Source organism: Lolium perenne, chromosome 1 (assembly GCF_019359855.2).
Source record: "Lolium perenne isolate Kyuss_39 chromosome 1, Kyuss_2.0, whole genome shotgun sequence".
NCBI lineage: Eukaryota > Viridiplantae > Streptophyta > Magnoliopsida > Poales > Poaceae > Lolium > Lolium perenne.
The window spans coordinates 7,699,352-7,726,554 of NC_067244.2; the positions used below are offsets into that span (position 1 = coordinate 7,699,352).

Consider the following 27,203-nt stretch of genomic DNA (forward strand, 5'->3'; position numbering starts at 1 on the left):
AATGAGAGGGAGATGATATTTGGGGAAGTGCTGCCTGAAAACAGATTCTGGACTGTTACTAGAAAAATTCGTGCGCACAGCCAGAGCGTTATTTTGAGCTGCCCATTTTTGTGCAGGTTCCCCAGGTTGTTATCTAACTTTCATTAGTTGAACACTTTTCGATCTGAGCAACGTAAGATTTTTGTAAAAATCGATTTCTGTACTGCTGTCAGGTTTTGGCAGATTTCTGCCATCTCGCTTTTCGGTGTTTCTTCTAGTTTTCATTTTCTTGTTTTTGCTTTGTTTCTTTCTTTAAACACAAAAAGACCAAAAATATTTCTGTTGTTTCTCTTCACCATTTGTTTGCTTTGGTTTTTTGCATTTGTTTCGCTTTATTTGCTATTGCTAGTTTGCTATAAGAAAACCCAAAAAGATTTTGCTTTGTTTGTTTGTTTTCTCTTGTTCTTGTTCTCAAATTCGAAAACACCAAAAATATTTGCTGTTGTTCTTTGGTTTTGTAAAGTTCTTTTTGAGTTCAATGTTCTTCGGTGGCTGGAGCGTGGTTTTCATTTCATATTATCCAAGCTACACAAGTGAAAGGCAATAATGACGATCTACGACAATCTGATTGTGGTGAGAGGCTGGTATGAACTCTATTTTTTTCATTTTTGTACATATACTCATCCATGTGAGCATGCTTAGTTGGTTCATGTGAGGTATATGTTATTTGAGAAAGTCTAGTAGTTTATGATCTCTCATGTTTAGCTCCAATCTATTAATATGAGTAGCATGTCATGGATGTTTGCTTGCATTGTTTTATTCATAAGTAAGTATGGCATTGTGGTATCCTCCTCTGAATAATTCATTTATATCGACTTGGCACATGCTCACGCATGCATATGACTGAACAAAAGGTCAATTAAGCCTTGATGATCTATAATGCTTCAGAGTTCTTGTATCACTTTTATGCCTCCGTTAATTTATTTTGCCGCAAGCATGATTATGACAGTTACTGCTCTCTTGATTTGTCGCTCCCTAGTCTATTGCTAGCCTCCACCTGTACTGAGCGGGAACGCTGCTCGTGCTTCCAAATACCTGAAAACCAAGTTGTTCCAAAAGTGTCCACCATAAATACCTATGCATGGCATTTTCAAACTATTCCAAGTAAATTCTCATGCGCTACCTTTAAAACCTTCAAAATGCTTCTCAATTTGTGTTTATGTTTCATAGCTCATGAGGAAGTATGTGGTGTTTAGCTTTCAACCTTGTCATTTACTTTTGACGGACTCTCATATGGACTAGTGGCACATCCGCTTATCCAATAACTTTGCAAAAAGAGCTGGCAATGGGATTCCCAGTCCCAAATTAATTAACTTAAATAGACACTCCTCCATGGTTTGTGATTGTTGGACGGCACCCGAAGGATTCGGTTAGCCATGGCTTGTGTAAGCAAAGGTTGGGGGGAGTGTCATCATCATAATAAAAATAAAATAAAAAGGCACTCCTTCATGGTATGAGATTGTTGGCAGGCACCCGAGGATTCGGTTAGCCATGGTTTGTGAAAGAAAGGTTGGAAGGAGTGCCACCCAAAAATAAAAATTCATGGGAGCCGCTCTTGAAAGTCCGGTTGGCGAGGTAGTTAGTGTACCCATTACCATTCGTTGACAACAACAAACACCTCTCAAAATGATTCTACTCCTGATTTCAAAAATGAAAAGCTCTAGCGCATGTTAATCCCTGCTTCCCTCTGCGAAGGGTCAATCTTTTACGTCTATGTTGTGTCTCCATTATTTCTTTGAGCACTTTCTTGAGAGCACAACTGTCATTCTTAGTATAATATGCTTGTCTCAAAATATGATTGATTGTGGTATAACTTTGATGCTTTTATCTTTGACAATCACTACTTTTAGTCTTTCTATGAACTCCAGAGGTGCCCGGGCATTTATGTTTTGCCAATCAAATACAGGCAAGCGAGATACCACTTTATCATACTCTCTTATGAACATTGCAATCTTGCTTATATACATGATTCATGATGCTTATTATTAATTGTTGGTACCTCTTCATGATTGACATAGCTGTTAGATGATCTTATTTTCATGTGTCTCATTATGAACTGCTTAAGTATTAGCCATAGCATGAGAATATATACATCATATGAGCAAATGTGTTCGTGAAAGTTCTTTTATCGCTCAGTTGTTAACTGAATTGCTTGAGGACAAGCAATAAGCTAAGCTTGGGGGGAGTTGATACGTCCAAAACGTATCTACTTTCCCGAACACTTTTGCTATTGTTTTGCCTCTAATTTGTGTATTTTGGATGCAACTAACACGGACTAACGCTGTTTTCAGCAGAACTGTTCTGGTGTCTCGTTTTTGTGCAGAAATCCAACTTTCGGGAAAATCCTCGGAATTTATGCAGAAGGCCCTATTTTCCCGAGAAACTGGCGGAGCCAGAAGGACAAGTCAGGTGGAGGCCCGAGGGCCCCACACCATAGGGCGGCGCGGCCCAGGGGGGGCCCGCGCGGCCATGTGGTGTGGCCCCCTCGGTCGGCCTCCGACGCCCTCCTTCGGACTATTTATCGGCCTCGACCTAAAAACGCACGGGGAGAAGTCGAAGTCGCCAGAAACCCTCCAGAACGCCGCCACATCGCGAAACTCCGTCGCGGGAGCCAGAAGTCTCCGTTACGGCACTCCGCCGGACGGGAATTGGAGGAGATCATCGCCGCCATCACCGCCAACGCCTCTACATCAACCAGCCATGTTTCCCCCATCCATGTGTGAGTAATTCCCCCGCTGTAGGCCGAAGGGGATGGTAGGGATTGGATGAGATTGGTCATGTAATAGCATAAGATTGTTAGGGCATAGTGCCTAGTGTCCGTAATTGGTACTTTGATGATATTGTTGCAACTTGTTATGCTTAATGCTTGTCACTAGGGCCCGAGTGCCATGATCTCAGATCTGAACATGTTATTGTTTCATCAAGATATTCATTGTTTATGGTCTTACCTATAAGTTGTATACACATGTCGCTGTCCGGAACCAATGGCCCCGAAGTGAGAGAAATCGGGACAACCGGAGGGAATGGTAGTGATGTGAGGATCACATGTGTTCACGGAGTGTTAATGCTTTGCTCCGGTACTCTATTAAAAGGAGTACCTTAATATCCAGTAGTTTCCCTTGAGGCCCGGCTGCCACCGGCTGGTAGGACAAAAGATGTTGTGCAAGTTTCTCATTGCGAGCACGCACGACTATATATGGAACACATGCCTATTGATTGCTTTGTACTTGGACACCGTTTTATTATTATCTGCAAATGCCCTGCTATGATTGTTACATGAGTTTCTCTCATCCATGCAACGCCCGTCATCCGTCCCCGTGCCTACAGTATTTTAATCCTGCTGTTTACTATAATCACTACTGCTGTACGTGTTACTCTCGTCTGTTATTTCACTACTGCATTGCTATAAAGCTGTTACATTATCGATAAACCCTTGCGAGCAAGTCTGTTTCCAGGTGCAGCTGAATTGACAACTCCGCTGTTAAGTCTTCCAAGTGTTCTTTGTCTCCCCTTGTGTCGAATCAATAAATTGGATTTTACTTCCCTCGAAGACTGTTGCGATCCCCTATACTTGTGGGTCATCAGTAAGCGATGCGTTTTTTGTCAACATGATGAAACAATCAAGCATCTCTTCTTCCAATGCCAGTTTGCGAGGTCTATTTGGTCTGTCATCCAAGTAGCGTCTACCTTGTACCCTCCGACTAGTGTGGCCAATGTCTTTGGCAATTGGCTTCATGGTATAGAGCCAAGGTTTAAGTTGCTTCTTAGGGTGGGGGCGCTGGCAGTTATCTGGGCGCTTTGGCTAAGTAGAAATGACAAGATTTTTAATGATAAAAATTGCTCTTTCTTGCAGGTCATCTACAGATGTACAGGTATTCTCCGTTCGTTGTTACCTCTTCAGCGCATGGAGAATCGAGACCTATTTACGGAGGTCTGTACACGGTTGGAGACTACGGCGAGGGATACTTTTTCCCTACATGGGTGGCAGCATAGTCTACGGATTGAAGCCCCACCCACACCTTAGGCGTTATATGCTTTCATCGTTCCGATATGTATTTCGCCTAGTTTTTTTTTTTTTTTTAAGTTAGACTTTTTATGGACCAAATAAGACTCATAAAACGGCTGTGTGCACCCTGGTTGTGCAGAGGCTGGATGTAATTGCTTTCTCAAAGTAATAGAGCATCCTTTATCAAAAAAAAAAATCTATCTCTAACAGAAAAGGGTGAATGGATTTTAGCACGGAGTTGTAAGTTGTCACCACCATTAACATTGATATGCAGATCCCTTAGGGCATGTCCAATCCAGAGCGCTTAGTTAGACGCTTAGAGAGAAAAAAGAATTGCTATCAATTCAGAAAACACTGTCTGTCCTCCCCAACGCTGGACGCTAACGGCCCACGCAAAATTGCCCGGCTGCTGCCCTCCGTGCTCTCCAGAGAGAAAACAGATTAAGCTTCTGCCTCTTCTTTTTGTGTCGACTACACGCAGGCGCTAGGAATTTCAACCATAACTGCTCATCGAGTGGGATTTGGATCCTGGCGCCCGCGGCTAAGCGCCCCCGTTGTACATGCCCTAAGAGGTATACATATTGATCAATCGCTTGAACTTTTCCCTTCGAAGATCAAGGATCTGGTTCTCCAGATTCTCAGGGTTGTACTCCGTATATAATTTGCAAAATTCGGTACCCCCTCTAAGGCTCTAACTGCACTCGGTACCTTCCAACAAACGAATTATGGCTTCTCATGCAGATTGGTATAGTAATCATCGAGAAGATGATTCAAACAGCGGCTTTAATTTCCAAGCAATTGTACGTGGTTCAGGATGTACCGTGTCACCAGGTGGATATTGCCACAATTGAAGAACCGTAAAGGATCCCCAAATGAAAAATAAAAACACGAAACACCTGCTTCAAATGCTTTCCCCTCATTTCGTAGCTTCCATGTTTTCCTCTCTTTTCTGCAAGTTCGCGCACATACAGGAAGATGGGCCCCAATTTATTTGTGAAGTACCAATTACTTTTTCAGTGCGGATTTTATAGGTTGACTAAACAGTGGCAATAACCCTAATACAAACAAAATTATTTGTAGCCAATGATCAAAAGGATGGCACATCAGAAAGAATGTGCCTGGAACAACAGGTACCTGTAATCGCACTTCAAACACGGTTAAAGCTAAACTGCTTGAAGTCGTCCAGACAGAACTGAAAAGGCAACAAAATGCAGACAAGCTTGAAGCATCCCTTATAATGGACATGCTAATGACCAATCATGGCCCGGATACATTGGAGATTATTCTCCGCAGTTCACTCATTCTCTGCACCGGAGAAACAAGTTCTTCATGGGTTCCTTATCTCATTGCGATGCACCATGGCCCAAGGAAGAGCATGCTTGTGCTTTAAATGCCAAGCGGCTCTTCCTCCTCCAGCGTCATTCTGCCCATGGAAGTTGTGTATCTAGGATATTTTCGTGTCGTCAGTTCAGACGAAGCGAAAACTCTGCCTTTTGCCTTCAAGGCCTAGTCACGGAAGCAGCAAAAAATGATAATATGCCCTGAATTAATATCGCCAAGAGACCGGAAATTTTGGTTGATCTGCTTACTTCTTTCTCCCAGCTGGTGCAGAGGGTGATGGACAGGAGCAATAGCATCTGCACTACGACTCCACACATTATTCCAAACCACAATCCCTGCAAATCCAGACCCATATTTATCACAATCTCGTTTAACTCCGATGAATACAAGAGACTTTGCAATTTCTTATCTGAGGCTAGAATTACCGTTCCACCAAGATTGTAGACAAAGGCGAAACATAAGGCTGCTGGAATGCCCACAATGTAGTATGCGCTGAGATTAACATAAGCCCCTACCTTTTGCCGGCCACAGCCTCTAACAATACCTGGAAAAATATCAAGGTGGGTCGCTATATTAATGTTGGATACAAATATGCCCATGTACATATATTGTTATAACACGGTTCTAACAAGAGATAGAATAATACAAGGATGAAAAAAAGTATATAAAATATAGTGTACAGATATTGTTATACAGGTAACACGATTCTTACAAGAGATAGAATAAGACAGGATGAAGGAAAGTATATAAAATAATAGGGTCTAGTACTCGCCAGATTTGCTACGAGCAATCCATATTTACCTGAAAGGACACATTGCAGGTCATCGAACAAAAATGACACCGCAAGAACTGGCATCATCCTAGCAATGTATCCCACCACTTCCTCCTCGTTGCTGTAGGCATGCCCCCATAATTTGCGCAACAAAACCATAAGAAGCCCGACTGATGTACCTGACACTACGCCTAGAACCATGGTCACACGAGTAGCCAAACGGGCAGCATCCGGTCGACCAGCCCCAAGCTCGTTTGAAACACGGGTGCTACAAAGGTGAGATATGTGATGACGATACTGCCTGAATATAGCATAGTAGAGGGCCATGAGTTTGAGTTGTTTATTCTGACCTTATGGCTGCACCAAGACCGAATGGGATCATGAATACTAACGAACTTGTGTTTAGGCTGCAGGAGGTTCAACATTTAACACGCAACAAAAAAAACATTTAATACCAGTAAAGGAGCAAACATAATTTGAAGTAGGCCATAAAAACATAGCTCACCAGATGGACAGTACCGAAGCCTCGAGCTTAGGATTTGGAAGAAGTCCAGAAAGAAGTACCAGGAGCTCAAATGACCACCACTCCAAGCTGGGATCAGAGTTCAGTTAGAGGATGAACACAGAGAATTCTGTCTGCAGTTAAAATTTGGGAGACTCGTACTCATATAACTCACCAAACCATAAGAGCAGATGGAACCGCAAGCCTCAAGAAGCTTGGAATGTCACGGAAAGCCTCCATTGACAACCCTGTCCACGTGCTCGTACAGGACGGGGAGAGCCTGATGTAGAGAGCCAAGATAGAAACATTGGTGAGGTACGAGATGGCATTGGCCAACGCCGCACCCTTGTTGCCCAGGCCAAGTTTATACACCAACAACCAGCACACCATGACGTGGTTCAGTGCCGAGACGCCTGCGCTCAACATCACCGGGAGGACGATGTTCTGCGTCTGCAGGAACCGAACATGGCACTGCAGCAGTCCGTACATAAACAATGCTGGGATCATCCACCGGATGTAGCTCGCTGCCCCCATGGCAATTTCCGGATCCTGGCCAAACAGCAAAAGAATCTGGCCGGTGTACATCCAGATGACAGCGACGACAGAGCTCACTAGAGTAAGCACAACAATTGCCCTCTGCTTGTATATGCCAAGAAGATTGTACTGCTTTGCTCCGAAGGATTGACCGCACAGTGTGTCCAAGCTGCTCGCCATGCCAGACTGAAATCATTATGAACAAACACATGGAAAAGTCATAAAGTTGCTGCTAAACTTCAGTTAATTGTTCGTTCAGAAGGTTCAACATATGAAAACGAAAGGGATGCGATGATATAGTATACCAACAGGCTGAAACCAGTAACACCGGCAAAGGAGGTGGCGATGGAGGCACTGGAGAGGGCGAGCTCACCGAGGTGGCCAACAAACATGACAGATATCATCTGGATAACATTCTGCAGGAGGCATCCAGCAATGAGGGGCCCAGCAAGGTACAGCTGCTTCCTAACCTCAATCACCACCAGGCTCTCTCCTACCCCTCCTGTCTTTTGAGTGTTGCCTCCAACAATGGGCGCAATCCTTTGCTCCATACCTGAAACTTCTCACTCTGCTTCTGAACAAGGTAGGTGTTTACAAGTGAAGTGGACGGATATATATACATTTATATGTATCTGCGGAAACAGAGGCAGGAGCTTGAGGGCCAAGTTTAACTTGACTCAAAAAGCATAGCAGAATAGTCAACAAGAACATGCTTGTGGTGGTTTATAATAGTGCAGCCACTTGCAGTAGCAAAACCAATAGGAAATAAAAGGAGGTATCTTGAATGCCAAGTTCAACCAATGGATGATATGGACTATCTGGCCAACAGGAGTGAATGCCATTGTTAAAAATAGAGAACACATGCTCAACTGCCCGACTAAGACAAGCCAAAATTGCCATTTTCCCTATGTTCTTATCACTTTAGTTGCAGCAACTTGTCAAAAGGCTTCAAACATACAAGTACAAAGTACCATGTTGCAGGCATATGCAAGTTAACTCGTAGAGGTGCTCAAATGGAAGTAAAATAGTGAACCTCTTCTTAAATGCAATGGATTTTACTGAAGAAAATAGCAGGCTAATGAAAAAAAAAACTTGCCTCTTTTCCATGTTAAACATAAATAGTGACAATATCAGAATATTTGCAGGTTTTTAGCTACAAAAAACAAACAGAAGGATGAATGCAATTGATCATGAGATCAGCACAATTCTTCGAGGGATTATTGGGAAAAAAGACTGCTATTAAAAATGGTAAAACTAGCAGCAGCATTGACTTCCTAGGATTGCTGTTGGAGTCGAATATGGGGCAATGGGAAAACAGATCTAGGAATGAGTACCGAAGATACAGTTGAAGAATGCAAGCTATTTTACTTTGCAGGTATGGAGACAACATCAGTCTTGCTCACATGGACACTGGTTCTGGTAAGCATGCACCCGGAGTGGCAAGAGAGGAAGTGTTGTGCCATCTTGGAAGAACCACGCCAGATTTTGAGAACTTGAGTCGCCTGAAGATTGTAAGTAAAAGCAATGCCCCTTTGATCAGAATGACAACATGGAGCGATGATCTTGTGTATTTATTGCATGTAGGTAACAATGATTCTATACAATGGCGGAGCTAGCACAGGTTGGTTGGGGGGGCAAAAGAGAAAACACATCATGTTGGGGGGGCAAATTAGTCTATGTTTTCCAATTTAACACCCTAAAATAAAATCTTCTTCACTAATTTTTTCAAGTCTGGGGGGCGGTGCCCCCCTGACATACACATAGCTACGCCCCTGCAGACGGAGCCAGCGCTTCACGCACCCGACACCACCATGGACCCAGCCAGGCACAACCTGGCCTAGACCATGCATGGCACGTACACGGACTCTCCCGACCTACACGGACTCCATGGCACGTCTAGTCGCATGAGCAAACTTTCATGCAACATAGCAACGGTCCGAGTATAAATAGCTAGTCCGGCACTCTGCTCTGCTCCGTCGGAGATGGCGCCCGCCTACGCTCTCCCCGTGCTCACCACCATCCTCCTCCTCCTCTCCATCTCTACCTCCACCACACCATCTACCGCCGCCGCCCTCCAGCACCCTCCATCCCGCCACCCAAGCCCCGGAGAATACAAGGTCTACTTCGTTCTATTGAAACTTTGCGCCGACGGCGCTCACCTCGCCATGAACAAGGACGATTGCCGCGAGTGGCACCTCTCATCCTCCCAAGCGCCTTCACCGTCCATGGCAAAAAGCGGATGGTGAGCTCATACGGCGCTATCTTATACGGATTCGCCGCATGGCTCACCGACGAGGAGCTGTACAACGTCTCGAGGAAACCTGGGTTTGGCCAGTCGTTCCCCGCCGGTGTCAGGCACCCCGCCACAACTCGGACGCCGGATTTCTTTGGCATGAACAAGGCCAAAGCCTACGTCTGGGACAACTCCAACTACGGAAAAAGGGGTAATCGTCGGAATCATGGATGGCGGGGCCAACTCCGAGCACCCCGCCTTCAACGACGACGGGATGCCGCCCAGTGGCGGAGCTTGAGGGAAAAGATTAAGGGGGCAAAATACAAAATACGAGTATTTGGAGGGCAAAAGACCAAAAAAATTCTTCTAAGCTGTCACAAAAGGAAATCCTTCAGAGCTTGGTAAAAAGCTGGGGGGGGGGGGGGGGGCGCCCCCTCCCCACTTGAACTAACCTACGCCAGTGATTCTATATGTGGTCCTTAGGTTGTACCCACCGGTAGTCGTTCTTACGAGAAGAGCAAGGAAGACAATCAAGGTTGGGGGCATCACATATCTGGCAGGAGTGAACATTACGTCGCCCCTCCTCATCCACCATGATCCCGATTTATGGGGAAAAGACGCAAGTCAATTTAACCCGGAGAGGTTTGCTGATGGCATCTCGAATGCAACAAAGCATCATGGTGCATTCTTCCCATTTGGAGGGGGTCCTTGGATTTGCATCGGCCAGAACTATGCGCTTCTACAAGCCAAGATGGCTCTCAGCACCATCCTCTAGCGCTTCTCCTTTGAGCTCTAGCAATCCTACACCCACGCGCTGTACACCGTGATAACCCTCCACCCGCAGCATGGTGCTCAAATTATGATGAAGAAGAAATGACTGTGCATGCTTCCCATCAGGTAGTGAATTTGCTCACACATGGTGTGTGTAGTTTAGGGATGAGGCTTTGGGGTGAACAAACATAGCAGCAGGTTACATGTTGCGAATATATCGAAATAGTTCTTTTAGTTGAATTGATCACAAGTCTGCAACTTTCATCAAAAGATACTCCTTCGGTAAGGCTCAATAATGCTATATCTACGGACGAGTTGATACAAAATTTTGCTTACGGACATACGTGGCGTGAAGGTCTTGGTCGTGGCCTTAATTAGTGGAGCAACTGTTTTAACTTGAACCAACTGAGTGAGGCCACGACTTGTCCGTAGGCTTTCCGTAGAAATTATTCCGTAAGTGTAGCATTGCTCGCACACAAATATGATACTGGAACTCCCGACCATATTTTTCTTTGCCATCAAACACCAAGTCGGCGATCAATGCCCATAACCAATTGCAGAAAATATTTACAGGGCAAGTACACACTAGAAGCACCTGGGTGACTGACCACACATCACAGGTAAACTCCTGGTTCTTGTGCACAACACAGTCATCTTTGGTCTTGGATGTACGGTACAGCCAAGTAGTAAAAATATCAGGCATGCATCCAGCGACGCTGGCTAATGGAGGGGACCTAGCGATAAGTCAGAGCCTCCCCGCGGGTGATGTCCATTTTTCGATCATGTGAAGGCACTCCTTAGGGCGGCTCTCCGGCGCCATGTGGCCACCGCCCTTGACGGTAGCGTAGGTTAAGTTGTACGCGTACTCAGTGGTGAACCCCGCAGGCTGACGGTTTGAGTACCAGGGCCTCCATGGCGCCACCACAGGGTATCCCAGCGTCCTGATCCATGCCTGCGTGCCCACAAAGGTTATCACTAAGTCATGGTCGCCGTTGTACACCAGCGCCCGGTACCCGCGCTGCGTCAAGTTGCGGTGGTAGGGTACTGTGTTGTGCACGTCCATCCGCAAGTGCAGCAATGTGGGGCACAACCTCCAGATGCCAACTGACCCCTCCCGGATGCCTAGCATCTCCCGGACCTCTGCGTCATTCGCCCAGATGTCCGACAGATAGTACCCGCTGGCACGACAATCCACAGGGAGCGAGGGAGATGCAGTCCTGGGAAAGATGGAGCCCGGCTCGTCATTCTCCTCCTGCACGAGCAGCCTTGTTGCAAAGATTCTGTTTGGAGTTGAATGTTGCAAGTACTCCACTTCACACAGGGGCTCCAAGATGTGCATTGGGTTGATATCAGAGGTAGCCTCGCTGATGGCCTGCAGCGCCTGGGCGCACTCGGTGGTCTTCGGCGTCGACACCAAGTCCCCGACGCAGCTGTCCAGCGCCCCCTCGTAGAGCTCGTCAGAGATGAGTCCCATTCCATGCATGAACGGAAACCTGCCGCCATCGTCACAATTCTTGTCTGTGAGACCGTTGCCCACCATGTACCCCTTAAGGTTCAGCTCTCCATTGGGATTATGGTTGGCCATCTCCAGCGCGGTTACTGGGACGGTGATACCAGAGTAGGAATCGCCGCCGATGTATAGCGGGTTGGAGGCAAACTCCGGGTGCTGGACGAACCACCTCTCAAGAAATATTCGGACCTGCCTGCCGGTTCCGGTAATGCTGACGTTGAGCCCCTGCGCTTCCCGGGCGTACGAGAAGCCTGTACCCACCGGCGCGTCAAGGAATATGACGTTGCTCACCTTTGTCCATGAGGCCTCAAAGTAGAAGAGGCGCGGGAATAATCCCTCGGTGTAGCCAGCAACGTCCAACTTGAGAGGGCCGATGTCGAAGAAGAGAGCGTTGAGACCGGAGCAGCCGGGGCCGCCGGAGATCCAGAGGATGAGAGGGTCTTCCTGCGGGTTGCGCTCTGACTCGATGAAGTAGTAGAAGAGCTCCACGCCATGCGTCTCCTCCACCTCCACGTACCCTGTCTCCAGGGAGAAGGGGAGAGGCCCATCCAGGGCCGGCCCTAGTGGGTGGGCAGGGTGTGCGGCCGCCCAGGGCCCTAAAAATCTGGGGGCCCAATCCTAAATATATGTACATATGTTGCCTGTCTAACTAGTAACTATGCTCAGCTGAAAAAAAGGCCCATGGGCAGATCGTGAACGAGACTTTGCTTGATTGCTTCGTATTCCATCGATCTGGGGAGACACGGACGATTAATTAGCCTTCCATACTTTGCTTCGTATTCCACGCAGCCTTGCAGACTTTGCTTCGTATTTCTCCGCCTCGTCGCTTCGTTCTGGTTCAGTTCGTTGGCAGCCAGGAGGCAGGGCAGGAGGGATCGATCCAGGGATCTCCGTATTCTTTTCCCTGCTTACGACGCCCAGCCCCGGACGACGGTCGACGCTGGGTCGACGGCACGACGCCATCTTCCTGCGACGGTGCGACGATCAGCGATCTCCCGGGCACATCACAGTTCGGCTGCCCGCACCGATCAGAGATTTCAATCGCCGTCCGCCGGTAACAGTTCACCACTACTCATGTAACACACTCTTTTATTTTAAAGTAATTTTCCTCTAATTCTGAATTTTTGATGGTCAGTTCGTCGACTTATCGTCTTGTCGATGTCGTCTTCCTTGAGAAAGGGTCCATCTGGTCACGCCAAAAGGAAAAGGGCAAAAGAGATGGCTGCCTTGATACAATCACAGAGAGGAGATATTCACAAATTTTTCAGGGCTAATACCGGTGCTTCGGTAAATCCAAATAATGAGTTGGCTATAGCTGCCGTGGAGGAAGAGCAACCATCATTAGTGACTTCGCATCAAGAAATGTTACAAGGAAATTTTAAGGTACTATGTATAAATTATTACATATGCTACTGTTTTCGGATGCATTTAAATGTTACTGAGGACATGTTTTTTACGTATATATTCATTATTATTGTCGTCGTGTCTATATTAAGGCCCGAAATTTTAGTCTCGCCCAGGGCCCTCAAAATCTTAGGACCGCCGCTGGGCCCATCGAGATGGCTGATAGATGTCAATATTAGTACTAAATATATCAATCATGAAAATGACATGACTGATATATGTCAATATTTTGACAATTCCTGCTTGTGGAGCCATGGTGATGTTGTAAAGCTGTCTACAGCTGGTCGTTGAACACGTTGTGCCTCGTTCGAATGATTTATTTGGTGTTACGTTTGGGGTACTTCATATTTTTCTTTCACAGTAAAATTTTTCCTTTTCTGACCAAACATGGACACATGGTAGAAGCTTGCTGAATTTATGTCGTGGTGGTAGCTGCAATCTAGACATGCTACGAACTATACATCCTCACACCACATTAATCTACTCGCGGAAAATAGGAACAGAGTGAAGGCAAGCAAGCTGTTGTTACGCACATGTCACCGATGTAGTCGAACGCAGCTCCTATTACCTGTGCCTTCCGTGAGTAACTCAAGGGCATCCAAGAAGCAGCCTCCATTAGTTTGCACCTTGTAGCGCCATCCTCAGGCAGTACTGCGGCAGCATCCAGGACAAATCTGCAGATCGAGACGCCATGGTATCAGTCCCTACAATCGAACGCACCTCCTACTTCATGTGCCTCATTCGAATGATTTTTTTGCTGTTACATTTGGGGTAGTTCATATTTTTCTTTCACAATAAAATTTTCCTTTTCTGCCCAAACATGGTAGAAGCTTGCTGAATTTATGTCGTGGTGGTAGCTGCAACCTAGACATGCTACGAACTATGCATCCTCACACCACATTAATCTACGGCGCGATAAATAGGAACAGAGTGAAGGCAAGCAAGTTGTTGTTACGCACATGTCACTGCTGTAGTCAAACGCAAGCTCCTATTTCCTCTGCCCTTCGTCGAGTAACTCGAGGGCACCCAAGAAGCAGCCTCTATTAGTTTACTCCTTGTAGCAGGATGCAGCACCGTCCTCAGGCAGTATGTACGGCGGCAGCATCGGGGACGAGTCTGCACACCCAGATGCCATGGTATCAGTTCCTACAATTGAAGTGTTAGGTTCAACATCGCAGAGAGGAATGGGGAAATTAACGCGGAGTAGATTGCAAATTTGCAAGTCACTGCAACTGTGTAAGCGGCTGCTACTCACTTGGTCATTTCGTCGAACATCTTCTCCGCAGCTCATGAGACATCAGTCACATCACTAGTGTGGACGTGAGCGGTGATGCCGCCAGGACGATATGTCTCCACCGAGCGCGGACTTGGGCGGCCGCAGAGGAGATGAAGGCCGCGGCAGAGGAAGCCGAGGGTGGCGGGAGGAAGGCACCTCGTCGGATCAGTCGAAGACATCCTCAGGGGGTGCCCTCTGCGGCCCCCCGTCGGACCTGGAGGCGGCGAGGTCGGCCACTGCGGCGGAGCGAAAGAAGTCCATTACTAGATTCGTGACTATTTTGTAGAATCTTTGTTATTGTGATAGCTCACTTAGAACTTTTCCTTGAACATAATAGCAGCTTCTTATCATATGATCTAGATATCTGAATCTTGGTAAATCCAAGAAGAGAGCAAGCTGCATGTACATAACATCAGCTTCTTATTGTATGATCTAGCGCTATCTCAAACTTGGTAAATCCAAAAGGAGAGCAAGCTGAATATATGGTACGCCAGCGAGCTCCCAAGCTAGCTAGCCGACCATGGGGACCTCGGCAACGATCTGGGCGGTAGTCCTTGGTCACCATTGACCGCGCCGACACAACGACAATCTTCGCCTTTGGCTTGTCCTTCAAAATCACCCTCTTCGCCTCCTGCACGGACTTCCCCACCAACTCGGCCATGACATCTTCTCGCTGCTATCATCACCGGTGGCAGTGCTCCCTGTGGCAGGGTTATTCTTCCCTACGCTCCCATCCACAGAGCTCATCTTTGCCGATTGACTCCTAAATCAAAATAAATAGTATAAGTTGTTAAACAAGACCTCGTGGAGAAATCTGGTAAAAAGAGAAGATAGAGAGGGCACACACTAACATGGTAATGTAACAGAAGATGGACCAAATCGTCAGTGGCCGTAAGACGTTGAACTCATATCATCAGCTTGATGTGTATTGATAGGCAATCAGGTTGTGGATTACTTAATATGCACACAAAGCTAGCTTCACAAGGATGGTGGCAATGTGACAGAAGATATCACATTTAGCATTTACTCAGCACTACGTGCCTACACATCACCAGATAAAGTGATGCTTATCTATGTCAGGCAGAAAAGAGTAAAAATTAAAATCTTGGTACAGAGTTGTAAGTTGTAACCACCACTAACATTGATACAAACACCCTTCGGACCGTATACATAATGATCAATCAGTCGAGCTTTACCCTTCGAATAAATCTAACATTTGTTCCTCCAAATCCTGGGGACTGTACTTTACATATTTACCGAAATTCCTTGACCCCAGCTGACCTCGGTACCTTTCAACAAACAAACGGTATGCTGGAATGAGCTTCTTTGTGATGGAAATTCGCAATTCCTCTCTTAGCTGAGGATCCACAACACTCCATGTTGTCTGCGTCCTGCATATCTCCTCATAGATCAGGTTGAAACTTTTGAACCGTTCTTGCAGTGCACCTTTGATTGCACTCAAAGATCCTGTTGTATGTGGCAAACCATCATCTGTCAGACAAGTTATTGCCCTTATCCATGAGGACTGGAAGTACCTTTCGGAGTACACTGTTAACTGACCAGGGCGTATACAGATCAAATTATTCCCAAGCAGACTCTTTAGTTCTGAATCATTCACCTTCTGCATAATGTAGTACAGATTGTTCATCAAAAAGATGTTCTGTAGCGCCTCATCATCATACAGCTCCGATTTGTCCTCAATCTTGTCCCACAGATGTGTAATCAGCATCATCATCATGTGTCCCAAAGGAGTCATACCCGTATTTTCCAGCTGATCAGTCTCATGGCCATCAAGAAGATGATGCAACCAGCGGCTGTAGTCTGCAACCAATCGTACTAAATAGATCATGACATATCGTGTCAACTGGTGGATACCGCCGTCTGGCAGTGATCTACAATCAGTATGCCCACGTATCGCATTGGCTAACTCAGCAAGTGTGTCAAGCACTGTATCCCCTAGACTCTCAAGGGTCGGCTCTGCTACTTCCTTGATAAAATCCCTTGCTTCGCCTGAGAACAAGACCACGAGCTCTGGCAGCAACTCAGCTAGTGCCTCATACATATCAAGGGTACTGAACAGCTTCTCGGCCGATCTCTTCCCAACTGCAATGTTATTAGCAAAGCTAAGCAGCTGCAGGACACAGCTCTTGCCTGCCTTAGTAAAGCACACTTCCTTTATGTCAGCATCAGCCGTGAAAATCTGGCTACAGAAGCGGCGCTCCTCGGCTAGAAGTCCCTGGACAACCACCTTGAGTGCCCGAATCCATTTGTACTTCTTGTCCTTGAGGGTGACCCATTCCATACGCTGCACCTCCTCCAGGCTCCTCTTGTCAACCCCAAGAACGGTGAGGCACTCTATAAGCTTTTCCTGGCGCACCTCGCCATAGACCTGGCAAAGCTTCAGCGCATGGCCAGCATGCAGCATAACATCCGCGATGTCCTTGAGCATGCTAACGATGTACGGAAAAATGAGGTATGGCAAGCTATGCATGACGTCTGCGATGTCTTTGAAGGTGCTGATGGTTTCTGGGGAAATGAAGTAAGATGAGATTTCACCGTCGGAGACCGAGCTCCATGTGTCCCAACCAACAGGCTCGTCTAGCTCACCGAAATTGTCGATGGAGGAGGTGGAACTGAAGGTAGATATGGTAGGCGAGAACCCGGGAAAGGCGGACGTGTGCAGATTCTCTGCAGTGGGCGACGTCGTCCCACGGATCAACAGCTGGCGGAACTCCTCCTCAAGCCGTGCCATCGCGATCTGCAGCCATGCCTCCACGCCTGCCCCAGCCACGCTCGTGAGGCAAGCAACTGCGGTGAGGTACTCTTTGGCGTTCTCCGGTGACTCGAACACAAGCCTGTCCCTTGTGGCCGGCAAGTCCCACTGCTCCACCACCCACATTGCCTCCTCAACCGACGATGCGTCCTTCCCGTCGCCCAGGTTGCCTTCAGCAGGGCCGGCCCCCTTTCGAGATTCATGCTCATACTCCTCCAGAACGTTATGGACTAACAAAAACAAGTGGCAGTCAAAAAAATTCGTAACAGACTGGGTTGACGGGACGAACAGCCAAATGACAGAGAAAGAAAGATTACCTGTATTCTGCAGATACGAGGTGGATTCCAGTATCGCACAAGTCCTGGTAACAGTAAGCCATCCATTAATCAATGCAGAGATTCAAAAATAATATGCACAGAGAAAAGTTAATCTAGCAGCACCTTATATCAGATTGTTTCTTGGCATCTTCCTCCAAATTCTTTCCTTGAATTCCATATTCATCTGAGCTTTCACCAGCGGTCAGGCCTTGTTTTTCAGGAGTCTGCTTCCATATTTCTTTTTGATTCTCTACATACTTCTCTTCATCACCACAAAAGTTCCAATCCACCCATTGCACATTCATGATGGGGGTGCTAGGATGCTTGCTAACAGTGTCAATCAACACAGACTGTACAGACCTTCTGTCACATTCATCAACACCGGCACCCCCAATTTTTGTGGAGATCTCGTTGAGGCCAGTCAGACTCTCGAACCCAGCACTTATCAAGCTATATTGCTTCATTCTGCTAGCATTGAAACCTAACTTCAGATTTTGGAGTTTGGGCATTGCTCCATCCAAAAAAGCCAGGCATGGTGCAGCACACACAAACTTAAAGTACTTGAGAACCAGGAATCCCTCACTGTCAAACATGATCCTTCTCGCAGGGGAAATCAAGAGAAACAACGAGAGAGCGGTGAGGGAAGGCAATGCTTTAAGAATAGCAAAATCTTCACTTGACATCTTCCTAAGTGCGATCTTTAAAACGCAAAGCTTGGTAAGCTCGTTTGTCCACTCAGGTAGGCGGAAAAAGAAGCAGCAGCGCCACGACAACTCTAGTCTCTGAAGATGAGCTGGAGAATGGCGCTCGATGGTGAAGCCATGCCAGGAAATGCTCATGATTGAAGCACCATCATGATTCTGAATATTCATATGAGAGGAGACTGCAGGTACCAGAGTTAGACAGTTGAGATTGCTTAGTTTCCTAATTAGCGAGCCCAGGCATTCCAAGTTTTTTTCCAGGTTATCAGGCTGCAACATGGAACATGTTAGACGAAGATCCTGGAGATTAGTCAGCTCACCAAGGCTCATAAAATCTTCTGTTATGTTCTTTCCCAGATCGATTATTCCCAGAGTGCGAAGAGATGTCATGCGGTCAATACTACTGGGCAGATGAACCTCGCTAGGAATACTGAGGTAGAACAAGCCTGGCAAATCAACAATATCTGATGGAACTGATGTTACTTCGGCATCAATTTCCCATGCCACCAAATCTTTCAGCCGTTGCATCTGGGTTGGAAGCTCCACACTCAAATGACGTGCATCAAGACGAAAGTATCTCAGTCGGAAGAGTTCTGAAATTTCAGTAAGGCTATAACTGACGTCATCAGGTTCAGTGGGGTTGTCAGTCAAGTCATCAGGATTAGTGATGCTGCCACTCAGGTCATCAGATCCAATAAGGATGTCACTCCTATTATCACGATCAGCCCATAATTTAAGGACCAGAACCTGAAGAAACCGGAACTCAACAATCGAAGGCATGCACTTGAGCAATCCAGAAAAGGCAAGTGATCGAACTTTTGATAGTTGCATACTCGCCAGTGCTGGCGGTGTAGCATCTTCAACATTGCCAAAGTGGAGGGCGAGCCGACGAACCTTGTCAGCAAGTCTTATAGAAGTCTGAGAATGATCTACTGCAAGGATGAAATTTTCTTCTATGGACTTATATCGAATAAAGCGAAGTATTATGTGGTGCACTTTACATGATAGAATTTCATCATTGCAGTTGACATCCACAGGCTGGATCATTCCCCTTCTAACAAGCTCATCAAAATATCTTCGTGCAACTTCCTTCACATCGTCCCCTTCCACAGCGCAGATGAAACCTTCAGCCATCCACTGCTTCACCAAATCAACCTTCAGGATTACACGGTCCTCTTCATACATACACAGATATAACATGCATGCTTTCAAGCCGTGGGGAAGATTGTCGTAGCCAACGTTGAGAACTTGGTTTATCACTTCCAAACTATTGTTTGCAGCCAAACAGGAACTCAGTGAATTCTTTATGTAATTCCAGTGCTCCAGGCTGCTGGCTGGCTGACGTGCCAAGAGACTGGCCAATATATTAATTGCTAGCGGCAAGCCACCACTTCTTTTTATAATTTCATTTGAAACTTCCTTTAGGCCCTGAGGACATTCAGCTTGAAGGCCAAAAACTGTACTTAATAGAAGTTCTCTCGACTCATCTTCATTAAGCGGTTCCTTCTTGAATATATACTTGGAGTTACCTTCTTTCTTTGAAGACATATATTTGGAGGTATCTGCATAACATGTCTGAGCTATAGCGTCAACTTCGGTCGTTGTTAATATTCTACTGCAATAGTTTCCCTTTGGCAAAGCATAATTAATAATATCCCAAGTTGATGATGCCCACAGACCATCAATTACAATTATGTACCTGCCAAAATATTTAAATTATATTATTTATCGCAACAAAAAATAGGGATAACCATCTCTTGGTATCGTGGAGCGATCATGGCGTCATTCTGAGATTCAAATCCTGATGCACACCATAAAAAAATATAAGAAATAATTATTTCCTCAGAAAACTATGACTCACGGAAATATAAGCTATAAAACCATTCAGAAAAGTACTCTCGTGTATTCATTGTTAACATGTTGACGTGTTTCGTATGCTCCTGCATGCACCCACTCAATCATCCGAACATAGCAAGATTTGTTAGAGTAGAGGGTGACAAAATGATTGTTCACGGTAAGATAGTTAAAACTTACGAATTTATACTTGTTTTGTATTGTTATGTTCAAATGAACATGTCTTTTTATTCACTTTGTTTCACATAATATAAATTTTATATTGTTGCAAGCTTTACCTCATTCCAGATCTCTCTTCCTCTGCATGGATTGAACAAGGCGCCATCGATCCCATTGTAAGGCGCGCCTCAGATTTTACAAATATAGTTTTGCATTTATATAGTAAAAAAGTGCACGAACCAAAAAATACTTACGTTTTATCTTGCAGGTGTTGGTTGATCTTTAAGACCACTTTATGCACCTCACAAGAATCGGGGAGCTGGTGCCGCCAAACTTGAGAGAGTATGCTGGTAAGGAGCCCCTTCATGTCTGGTTTTCGCGATGTCTGCACGAAAGCCCGGCACTCGAATTGACCCCCAAGCTTACGGTACACTTCTTTGGCGAGGGTAGTCTTACCAACCCCACCAGTTCCAACAATGGACACCACCTTGTGCTCTGGCTGTCCCTCATTTGCCAGCCTGCCGCAAAGCTGTTTGATGGAACTCTCCACACCAACAAGGCGAATGCTACATGGTGTTGAAGGGTTCTTCCATTCACCCAGCTGACCGCTGCTGCTGCTAGGACGCCACTTGCAGTCACCAAGATAGCTTATGTGCCGTTGAATTGCTTCCTTGACACGACTCCTAAATCCCAAGATCTCGTCGGCGATCCATTTGCGCTTTTTCAGCTTATCCGGAATTCGGGAGATTTTAATGCGGGGGAGTTTTTGGGTCTGGACGCTGATCCTAGAACCACTAGTGCCGGCTTGGGCGAGCTCGTGGAGGAAGTCATCGATGTCGTATGACAAGTCGCGCACATCTTTCATCCAGAAGCTGGCCGTCGAAGCAGGGAACTCCACCTCTGATGGCTCCAGCAGGTAGTTGTCTATTAGTCCCTGAAGATCACCTTGGAGGATGCAGAGCTTGTTCTTCTCCTCTGGCCGCAGGTTGTGCTTGTGTCCCGATATCAACGAATCCAGCTTACCAGGAAGGGACCTCATGGCTCCCTGGGAAGCACTGATTGGGGCATCCATCTCCTTGTTCCTGAAGTGAACCAAACCAGAGATTGATTAGTCGCTCTGCTTTCAGAATAATAATAATAACATCGGAATGGATGAAGCATTCTGTAACTGTACCTAGGCAGAAAAAATCAAGTAAGGGATGGAAGAATTAAGTTGGAGCATGCTACTCTAACCAAATCTGCATGAACTTCCTCTAAATTCAAGGTCCTTCCCTATAAACTTGCTGAGGGATATGGACCAGAGAGTGGCTTCAACATGGCGTACAGAAAGGGCCATGGGTGATTTTTCTTTCTTCTTGAGGACAAGTGGACCATTTGTCTTTTTGCAGACTAAATTAGATCAAGTGGGCCATTTGCTTTTAAAAATTAAATAAGGGGATGTGGACCAGTACTGTTTTCCCCAATAAGTTAAGACAAGTGGTCCATTTCTTTTCTAAATTAAATGAGGAGACGTGGATCATTTGTGCTTTCAAACAATATAAGGACAACTGGATGTACCCACTATACTTGACTACTACAATACAAGGACAGCTCTAGTGGGATTGTCAAAAAAAAGGACAACTCTAATGGGGCCTTCGAGGACTTGACAAATTGACTAAGACTACTCATAGTGGGAGTAACATAGCTAGTAACATCACACATCTCTAGATGTTTTGGTGATGTGGCATGCCAATAAATGAAGAAAGAGAGTGAGGTGGTAACTAGCTATGTTACCATAACATCACACACCCCAATGCAAGATGAGTCTACAACATACTAATGACACAATGCATGACACCACATATAAGTTACTATCCACTATGAAGGTAGTAACTTAGACTAGTAACATGGCATATGTTACTAGTCTAAGTTACTCCCCACTATGACCAGCCTAAGGTAAGAGACACGAAACAACTCATCGTAATTTATGTAGAGATAATCAAGCTGTATTAGAGTTTTGCAGGAAAAATGAGTATTCGAGATATTCCATAGCAGCAAAGCAAGTGGGAACTTATGGATGAGCAGAGTGTCTACCCCACATATGTAGTAGGTGATGTGCAAGTGCTGGCTTGGGATGTAACCTTTGTTCTGTCTTCCCTCCCATCATATCTCGTTTAATCCAGTTTGCCTGATCCCCAATATTAAGCAATCAAGCTCGCCTGAAGATGGTACTGCCGGCGGGGCTAGTGGCGGAGAAAGCAGCAGCCACTGCTTTCGCGAACGTCGTTATGGGAAGACTCAACAGCGAGCTTGCGAAGAAGTACCAGATGTGGAGGAACATCGAAAGGGAAAGCACATCTCTGCAAACTGACCTCGGCATCCTGGCGGCAGCTGTGGATGACTACCAGACCATGGCTGGTCATCCTCCTCGCACGGCCGTCGCGAGGGTATATGGCGAGGAGATCAGCGAGCTGACCCACGATATCGAAGATTGCATCGAGCGGTTCCTGCACCGCGTCTCCTGCAAAGCCGGAGCATCGCGGGCTCGGCGCTCAGCTCACGCCATCAGGACTTTCCGCATCCGTCTCCGGTTCGCTGCCAAGATGAAGGAGTTCAGGAACCGTGTGGCGGCAGCAAGGGAGCGGGCGTTGAACACCTTTCTGCTCGCTGATGGAGTCCAAGCCCAGCCCACATACCACGAGACCGCACAGCAAGTGAGTTATGGGCAGGATCCTGTGGGCATCGCGGGTGCTACCAGGGAACTTCGTGCGCTGCTCGGCATCAAACCTAACGAAGATGAAGCAGAGGGTACTAACACTACCCGGACTGCAGCTCAGCTGCGGGTGGTTGCCGTTGTGGGATTTGGTGGTTCAGGGAAGACAACCCTTGCAAAGGCAGTCTACGATATCGTCCAAAAGGAAGGAGCACTACGCTGTGTTTGGGTTGATGGTCACTTGCTGGATAATAAGGGTGCCAATGGGGTTGTCAAACATATACAAGATGAGATTCGTATGGGGGAAGTGTCTTCCACAACATCTCCAGCAGAACACCATGAGGACAGGTAAGGGTAATTAAATCTGCTGCATCAACTATTTTCAGTTTTACTCCTGTCTACTCAGCAGTACAAGCTAGCCTTAAATCATGTATTAGAGTGTATCTCAACCAACTTATCAATCTTCCTCAAACTCTCAGGAAAAAAAAATCTACAATCTGCAACCATGCTTAAATCAGTGTTTCCTTATGATGAGTGGAGTTGTAAAATGAGTAATTCTCGTATATGTGTACTCGTATATATACGCACAGATCTACCAACGTTCAAAAGAAAGTGACAAGGCCAAAAGTGTTTTTATATGAAAAAAAAAGCTAAAAACCTGTGGTTTTTTGGACATTTCAGAACGAAGTGCCTAAGATAGACTAACAGCGCACAGACAATTTGCGCCTTGAGCAATTTAGTCATGCCTAAAAACCAACATACTCATAACTGAAACATTTCTAAGTTTAAGGCCACACATATCACCCATCGGACAATGTAAGCAAACGGGGTTTCGGAGCTTCCAAATACACTTTTCATGGAAGAAGGTTGTTTGTGTTTTCTAGAACCACACATGTTGACTGGAAAGAAAATTGACCACTGAACAACTGTAACTTCCATAGGAGCACATCTGAATCATGGTTGAACTGTATTTCAATTAAGCGTCCAAGTAGTTCGTCCCAAGCTACTAGCTTTGCGCCTCCAAAAGCTCACTAAATCTAACATTTAGCAGAACCGACAAACTGACCTCAGACACCCTTGCGTGACTTCTCTGCAAGATCTGATATAAAATAGGGTATTGTTCGAATTAAATGCCTTGTGTGTAACGAGGTGTCCTATGATTCTGTGAACCGTGGTCCCACTGTTGACAAAACAAAGTACCCCATTAAAGGAATTGATTCTTGGCCCTCATAATACGCTGTTAATCATCTGATTTAATCTCTGCGTGAGATAAGGTCTTTGGATTAATAGAGGTACTTGTTGTGTATCATATGTTGTCGCACAACATCATAATTGAAAAGTTAAAGATTAACTACTGGATACTTCATGTTTGCTAAAATCTGATTTCCTTTTGTCTAGCAGGTACTTAATCGTTATTGACGACATTAAGGAGAAGCACTTGATGCACTGGAATACAGTGAGGAATGCCTTCAGAGATAATGGCAGAATAATTGTGACAACGTCCACTCAGTCCGTAGCTAATAGATGCTGCAATTATCCCCGCGAAGAGGATAGATGCACCTTTGGTTATGTGTACAGCATGAAAACTCTTGGAGAAGAAGATTCTAGAAAAATAGCTCTCATGGGAAGATGTTCACCTGACTTAGTGCTGGGTGCAGCAAAACTCCTGAAGAAATGTGGTGGTCTTCCACTTGCTCTTTATAGTGTGGCATGCCAATTGAGCTGTGAAAAGGTACTCACAGGGAAATTATGTAACAAATTGTGCAACGATCTGGGTACATATCTGGAACGTGAAGACGAGCCTAACTTTGCAAGGCTTAGAGGTGTGCTTAGGGAAAATTATACCAGTTTGCCTGATTACACTGTCAGGGCATGCTTGTCGTACCTAGGTATATTCCCAATGGATCATCCCCTCAGGAAGAATGTCATAACCAGGAGATGGTTGGCTGAAGGATATGCACGGCATCATCAAGGCTGGCACCAAATTCGTGCTGACGAAACCTTCAAGACATTTATCAACCGAAGTATCATTCTGCCTGTTGTTCCAATCAGCAGTAATACAGAGAAAACATGGAAAGCTCATGGTATTATGCACGCATTCATGTTGAACAAGTCTATGTCTAAGAAATTCATCATGCCATTTGGTTCCCAGCACAAAAAAGTCCGTCACTTCTTTATCCATGATAGTAACGGTGGAAGTTCCAGAACAATGCCTGACATCGATTTATCTCGTGTCAGATCACTAACTGTTATAGGGAATGCAGGTGGTGCTATTTCCAACTTCGAGAAGTACAAACTTACACGAGTGTTGGACCTGGAAGGGTGCATTGATGTGAAAGATTACCATCTTAAAGACATATGCAATCTATGGAATCTGAGATATCTAAGTCTCGGTCCCAGTATCACAAGGATTCCCAAGGAAATTGCACAGCTTAAGTTGCTGGAGACACTTGATGTAAGCAAGACATGGGTGAATGTGCTCCCAGTGGAAGCTATTGGACTACCCTGTTTGATTCATCTGATTGGAAAGTTTAAGCTTCAAGACTCATTTAAGACAGAGAGGCTTTCAAAAGAATGTCGTTTGGAGACCATAGCAGGATTTATCGCTGACAAGAGTAAGGGATTTTTGCAACTTATGGACCATATGAAAAGATTAAACAAGGTCAAGATATGGTGTGACTATGAAGAAACTAAACAAGGTCAGGTCGACTTAAATAACCATCTTTCCAAGGTTATCCAAAAGTACATTGAAACTCCTATGGGTGAAGACAATGTTCGCTCACTGTCCCTTGACTTCCAAGCACTGCCCCAAGGTTCCCTGTCTGCTCTAGATAAATTATGTCAACACTACAGTTCAAGGGTGGGACAATTATATCATCTCAGCTCACTGAAGCTACACGGCAACTCTAACTCAGGCACATTGCCAAAGTTCGTTGCCTTGTTTCGTGATCTCACTAAGCTAAGCATTTTGACCACCCTGTCTGTGACACAACATCTCCTTTCAGTCACTGGCAACATGCCTGTCTTGCTGTACCTCAAGATTACTGCCAACAGCATCGACGATTGTTTCATCATACAAGATGGGATGTTCAGGAGCCTTCACCACCTATATCTTGTGCTGAAAGTTGTGGGGACGTCTGTCCTAACAATCGAAGATGGAGCTCGGACGGAAATTATCTCGCTCCAGATAATATGCAAGGATCTAGTTGGTCTTTCTGGCGTCGAAATTATGCGCCTTCGCGAGCTGAAGGAAATTGGTCTTCATCCTGACGTGGATGAAGAAACAAGAAAAGTGTGGGAAGCAGAGGCAAGGAACCACCATAACAGACCGAATGTTTTGGCCATCGCAAGTGATCATGAGGAGAGTCAGGAGACACCAACTGCGGTTGAGAAAGAACCACCAGCAACACGCTCTACCATGTCTGCGGAGGTGGAGGCAGAGAGTAATGCTACAGCTCCCATCAAATCGGGACACGTGGTTAGTTTCGCTAAAGAAGCTTTGGTGTTGGGCGCAGCCCAACTGCAAGAGGTGGCCCCCTCGGCAACATGCTAATGAAGCGAGTAGAAGAGCAGGATTCCAATGAGGAATCTTGACTTTGCATCCCTTTGATGAGCACATCTACCTTCCTGAAGTTTGTTGAATCTTTTTCTGCTAGGCAAGCCCATGGTGATGTTGTAAACCTACCTTAAGTTGGTTCTTGGTTGTTTAACACATTGTGCCTCTTTCGAATGCCTTTTTTAGGGTATGTTTGGGTAGTTTCTTCTTATTTCTATTCGCAATATGTTTGCCCTCTTTTCTCCAAACATGGGTATTACTAATTAAAGCTATGTCATGGTGGTACTGAACTACTGGTGAGTGTAACCTAGACATGCTACCAAACTATGCATCCTCACACCACATTCATGTACACACAAAAAATAGGAACAGAGTGAAGGCAAGGAAGTTGTTATTACGCACATGTGGTTGACCGCGGTTCCTCTCGCCTGTGCCTTTCATCGAGTAACTCGTGAGCATCAAGGAAGCAGCCTCCACTCCCTGTAGCAGGCCGCAGCGTCTTCCTCTGCCAGTACTGTGGCTGCATCCGGGACGAATCAGCACACCACGACGGCACAACACCGTGGTTAGCTGTGACGACTTGGCGCTGCCACTCACCACAACTGAAACGTTAGTCTGCACATCACCAATAGGAAGGGAAAATCAACAGGAAGTTGCTGCAACTGTCAAAGCCAATGCTACTCACTTGGTCATTTTGTCAAACACCTTCTGTGCAGCGCATGAAACACCATCCACTGGGAAGACCGATGGAAGGAGACGGAAC

The 27,203-nt window shown here is 45.8% G+C and overlaps 4 protein-coding genes across 11 annotated transcripts; 1 reads left to right on the forward strand and 3 right to left on the reverse strand.

The window, feature by feature from the left end:
- Positions 1-4,702: 4,702 nt before the first annotated feature.
- Positions 4,703-15,377, reverse strand: LOC127342346 (protein DETOXIFICATION 16-like). Of its 3 annotated transcripts, XM_071825987.1 has the most exons (13): positions 15,240-15,377; positions 14,368-15,151; positions 14,072-14,258; positions 13,646-13,786; positions 8,563-8,696; positions 7,500-8,347; positions 6,836-7,380; positions 6,664-6,750; positions 6,509-6,565; positions 6,188-6,426; positions 5,812-5,930; positions 5,635-5,721; positions 4,703-5,551 (listed from the first exon to the last, which is right to left on the reverse strand). In XM_071825987.1, exons 6-13 carry the CDS (start codon positions 7,743-7,745, stop codon positions 5,432-5,434), a joined length of 1,500 nt encoding a protein of 499 aa, XP_071682088.1. In that variant the 5' UTR covers positions 7,746-8,347; positions 8,563-8,696; positions 13,646-13,786; positions 14,072-14,258; positions 14,368-15,151; positions 15,240-15,377; the 3' UTR covers positions 4,703-5,431. The 3 variants fall into 3 exon arrangements, with proteins under 3 accessions (XP_071682088.1, XP_071682091.1, XP_051224244.1); XM_071825990.1 differs by lacking the exons at positions 13,646-13,786; positions 14,072-14,258; positions 14,368-15,151; positions 15,240-15,377 and having other exon boundaries at positions 8,598-8,823; XM_051368284.2 differs by lacking the exons at positions 13,646-13,786; positions 14,072-14,258; positions 14,368-15,151; positions 15,240-15,377 and having other exon boundaries at positions 8,563-8,823.
- Positions 10,681-15,049, reverse strand: LOC127328536 (serine carboxypeptidase-like 2). Its single transcript, XM_051355132.1, has 4 exons — positions 14,917-15,049; positions 14,165-14,258; positions 13,681-13,786; positions 10,681-12,326 (listed from the first exon to the last, which is right to left on the reverse strand). Exons 1-4 carry the CDS (start codon positions 15,047-15,049, stop codon positions 10,944-10,946), a joined length of 1,716 nt encoding a protein of 571 aa, XP_051211092.1. The 3' UTR covers positions 10,681-10,943.
- Positions 15,378-15,462: 85 nt separating the features above from the next.
- LOC127342295 (disease resistance protein RGA5) lies at positions 15,463-24,625 on the reverse strand. 5 transcript variants are annotated; one of them, XM_051368231.2, is made up of 5 exons: positions 24,522-24,625; positions 20,447-21,274; positions 17,602-19,878; positions 17,479-17,522; positions 15,463-17,391 (listed from the first exon to the last, which is right to left on the reverse strand). In XM_051368231.2, exons 2-5 carry the CDS (start codon positions 21,262-21,264, stop codon positions 15,581-15,583), a joined length of 4,950 nt encoding a protein of 1,649 aa, XP_051224191.1. In that variant the 5' UTR covers positions 21,265-21,274; positions 24,522-24,625; the 3' UTR covers positions 15,463-15,580. The 5 variants fall into 5 exon arrangements, with proteins under 5 accessions (XP_051224191.1, XP_071682087.1, XP_051224196.1 ...); XM_071825986.1 differs by lacking the exon at positions 24,522-24,625 and adding an exon at positions 22,313-22,445; XM_051368236.2 differs by lacking the exon at positions 24,522-24,625 and adding an exon at positions 22,266-22,394.
- Positions 22,397-26,526, forward strand: LOC127342338 (disease resistance protein RGA4-like). 2 transcript variants are annotated; one of them, XM_051368274.2, is made up of 2 exons: positions 22,397-23,232; positions 24,283-26,526. In XM_051368274.2, the coding sequence occupies exons 1-2, from the start codon at positions 22,397-22,399 to the stop codon at positions 26,435-26,437; spliced, it is 2,991 nt and encodes a 996-aa protein (XP_051224234.1). In that variant the 3' UTR covers positions 26,438-26,526. The 2 variants fall into 2 exon arrangements, with proteins under 2 accessions (XP_051224234.1, XP_051224235.1); XM_051368275.2 differs by having other exon boundaries at positions 24,286-26,526.
- Positions 26,527-27,203: the final 677 nt, after the last annotated feature.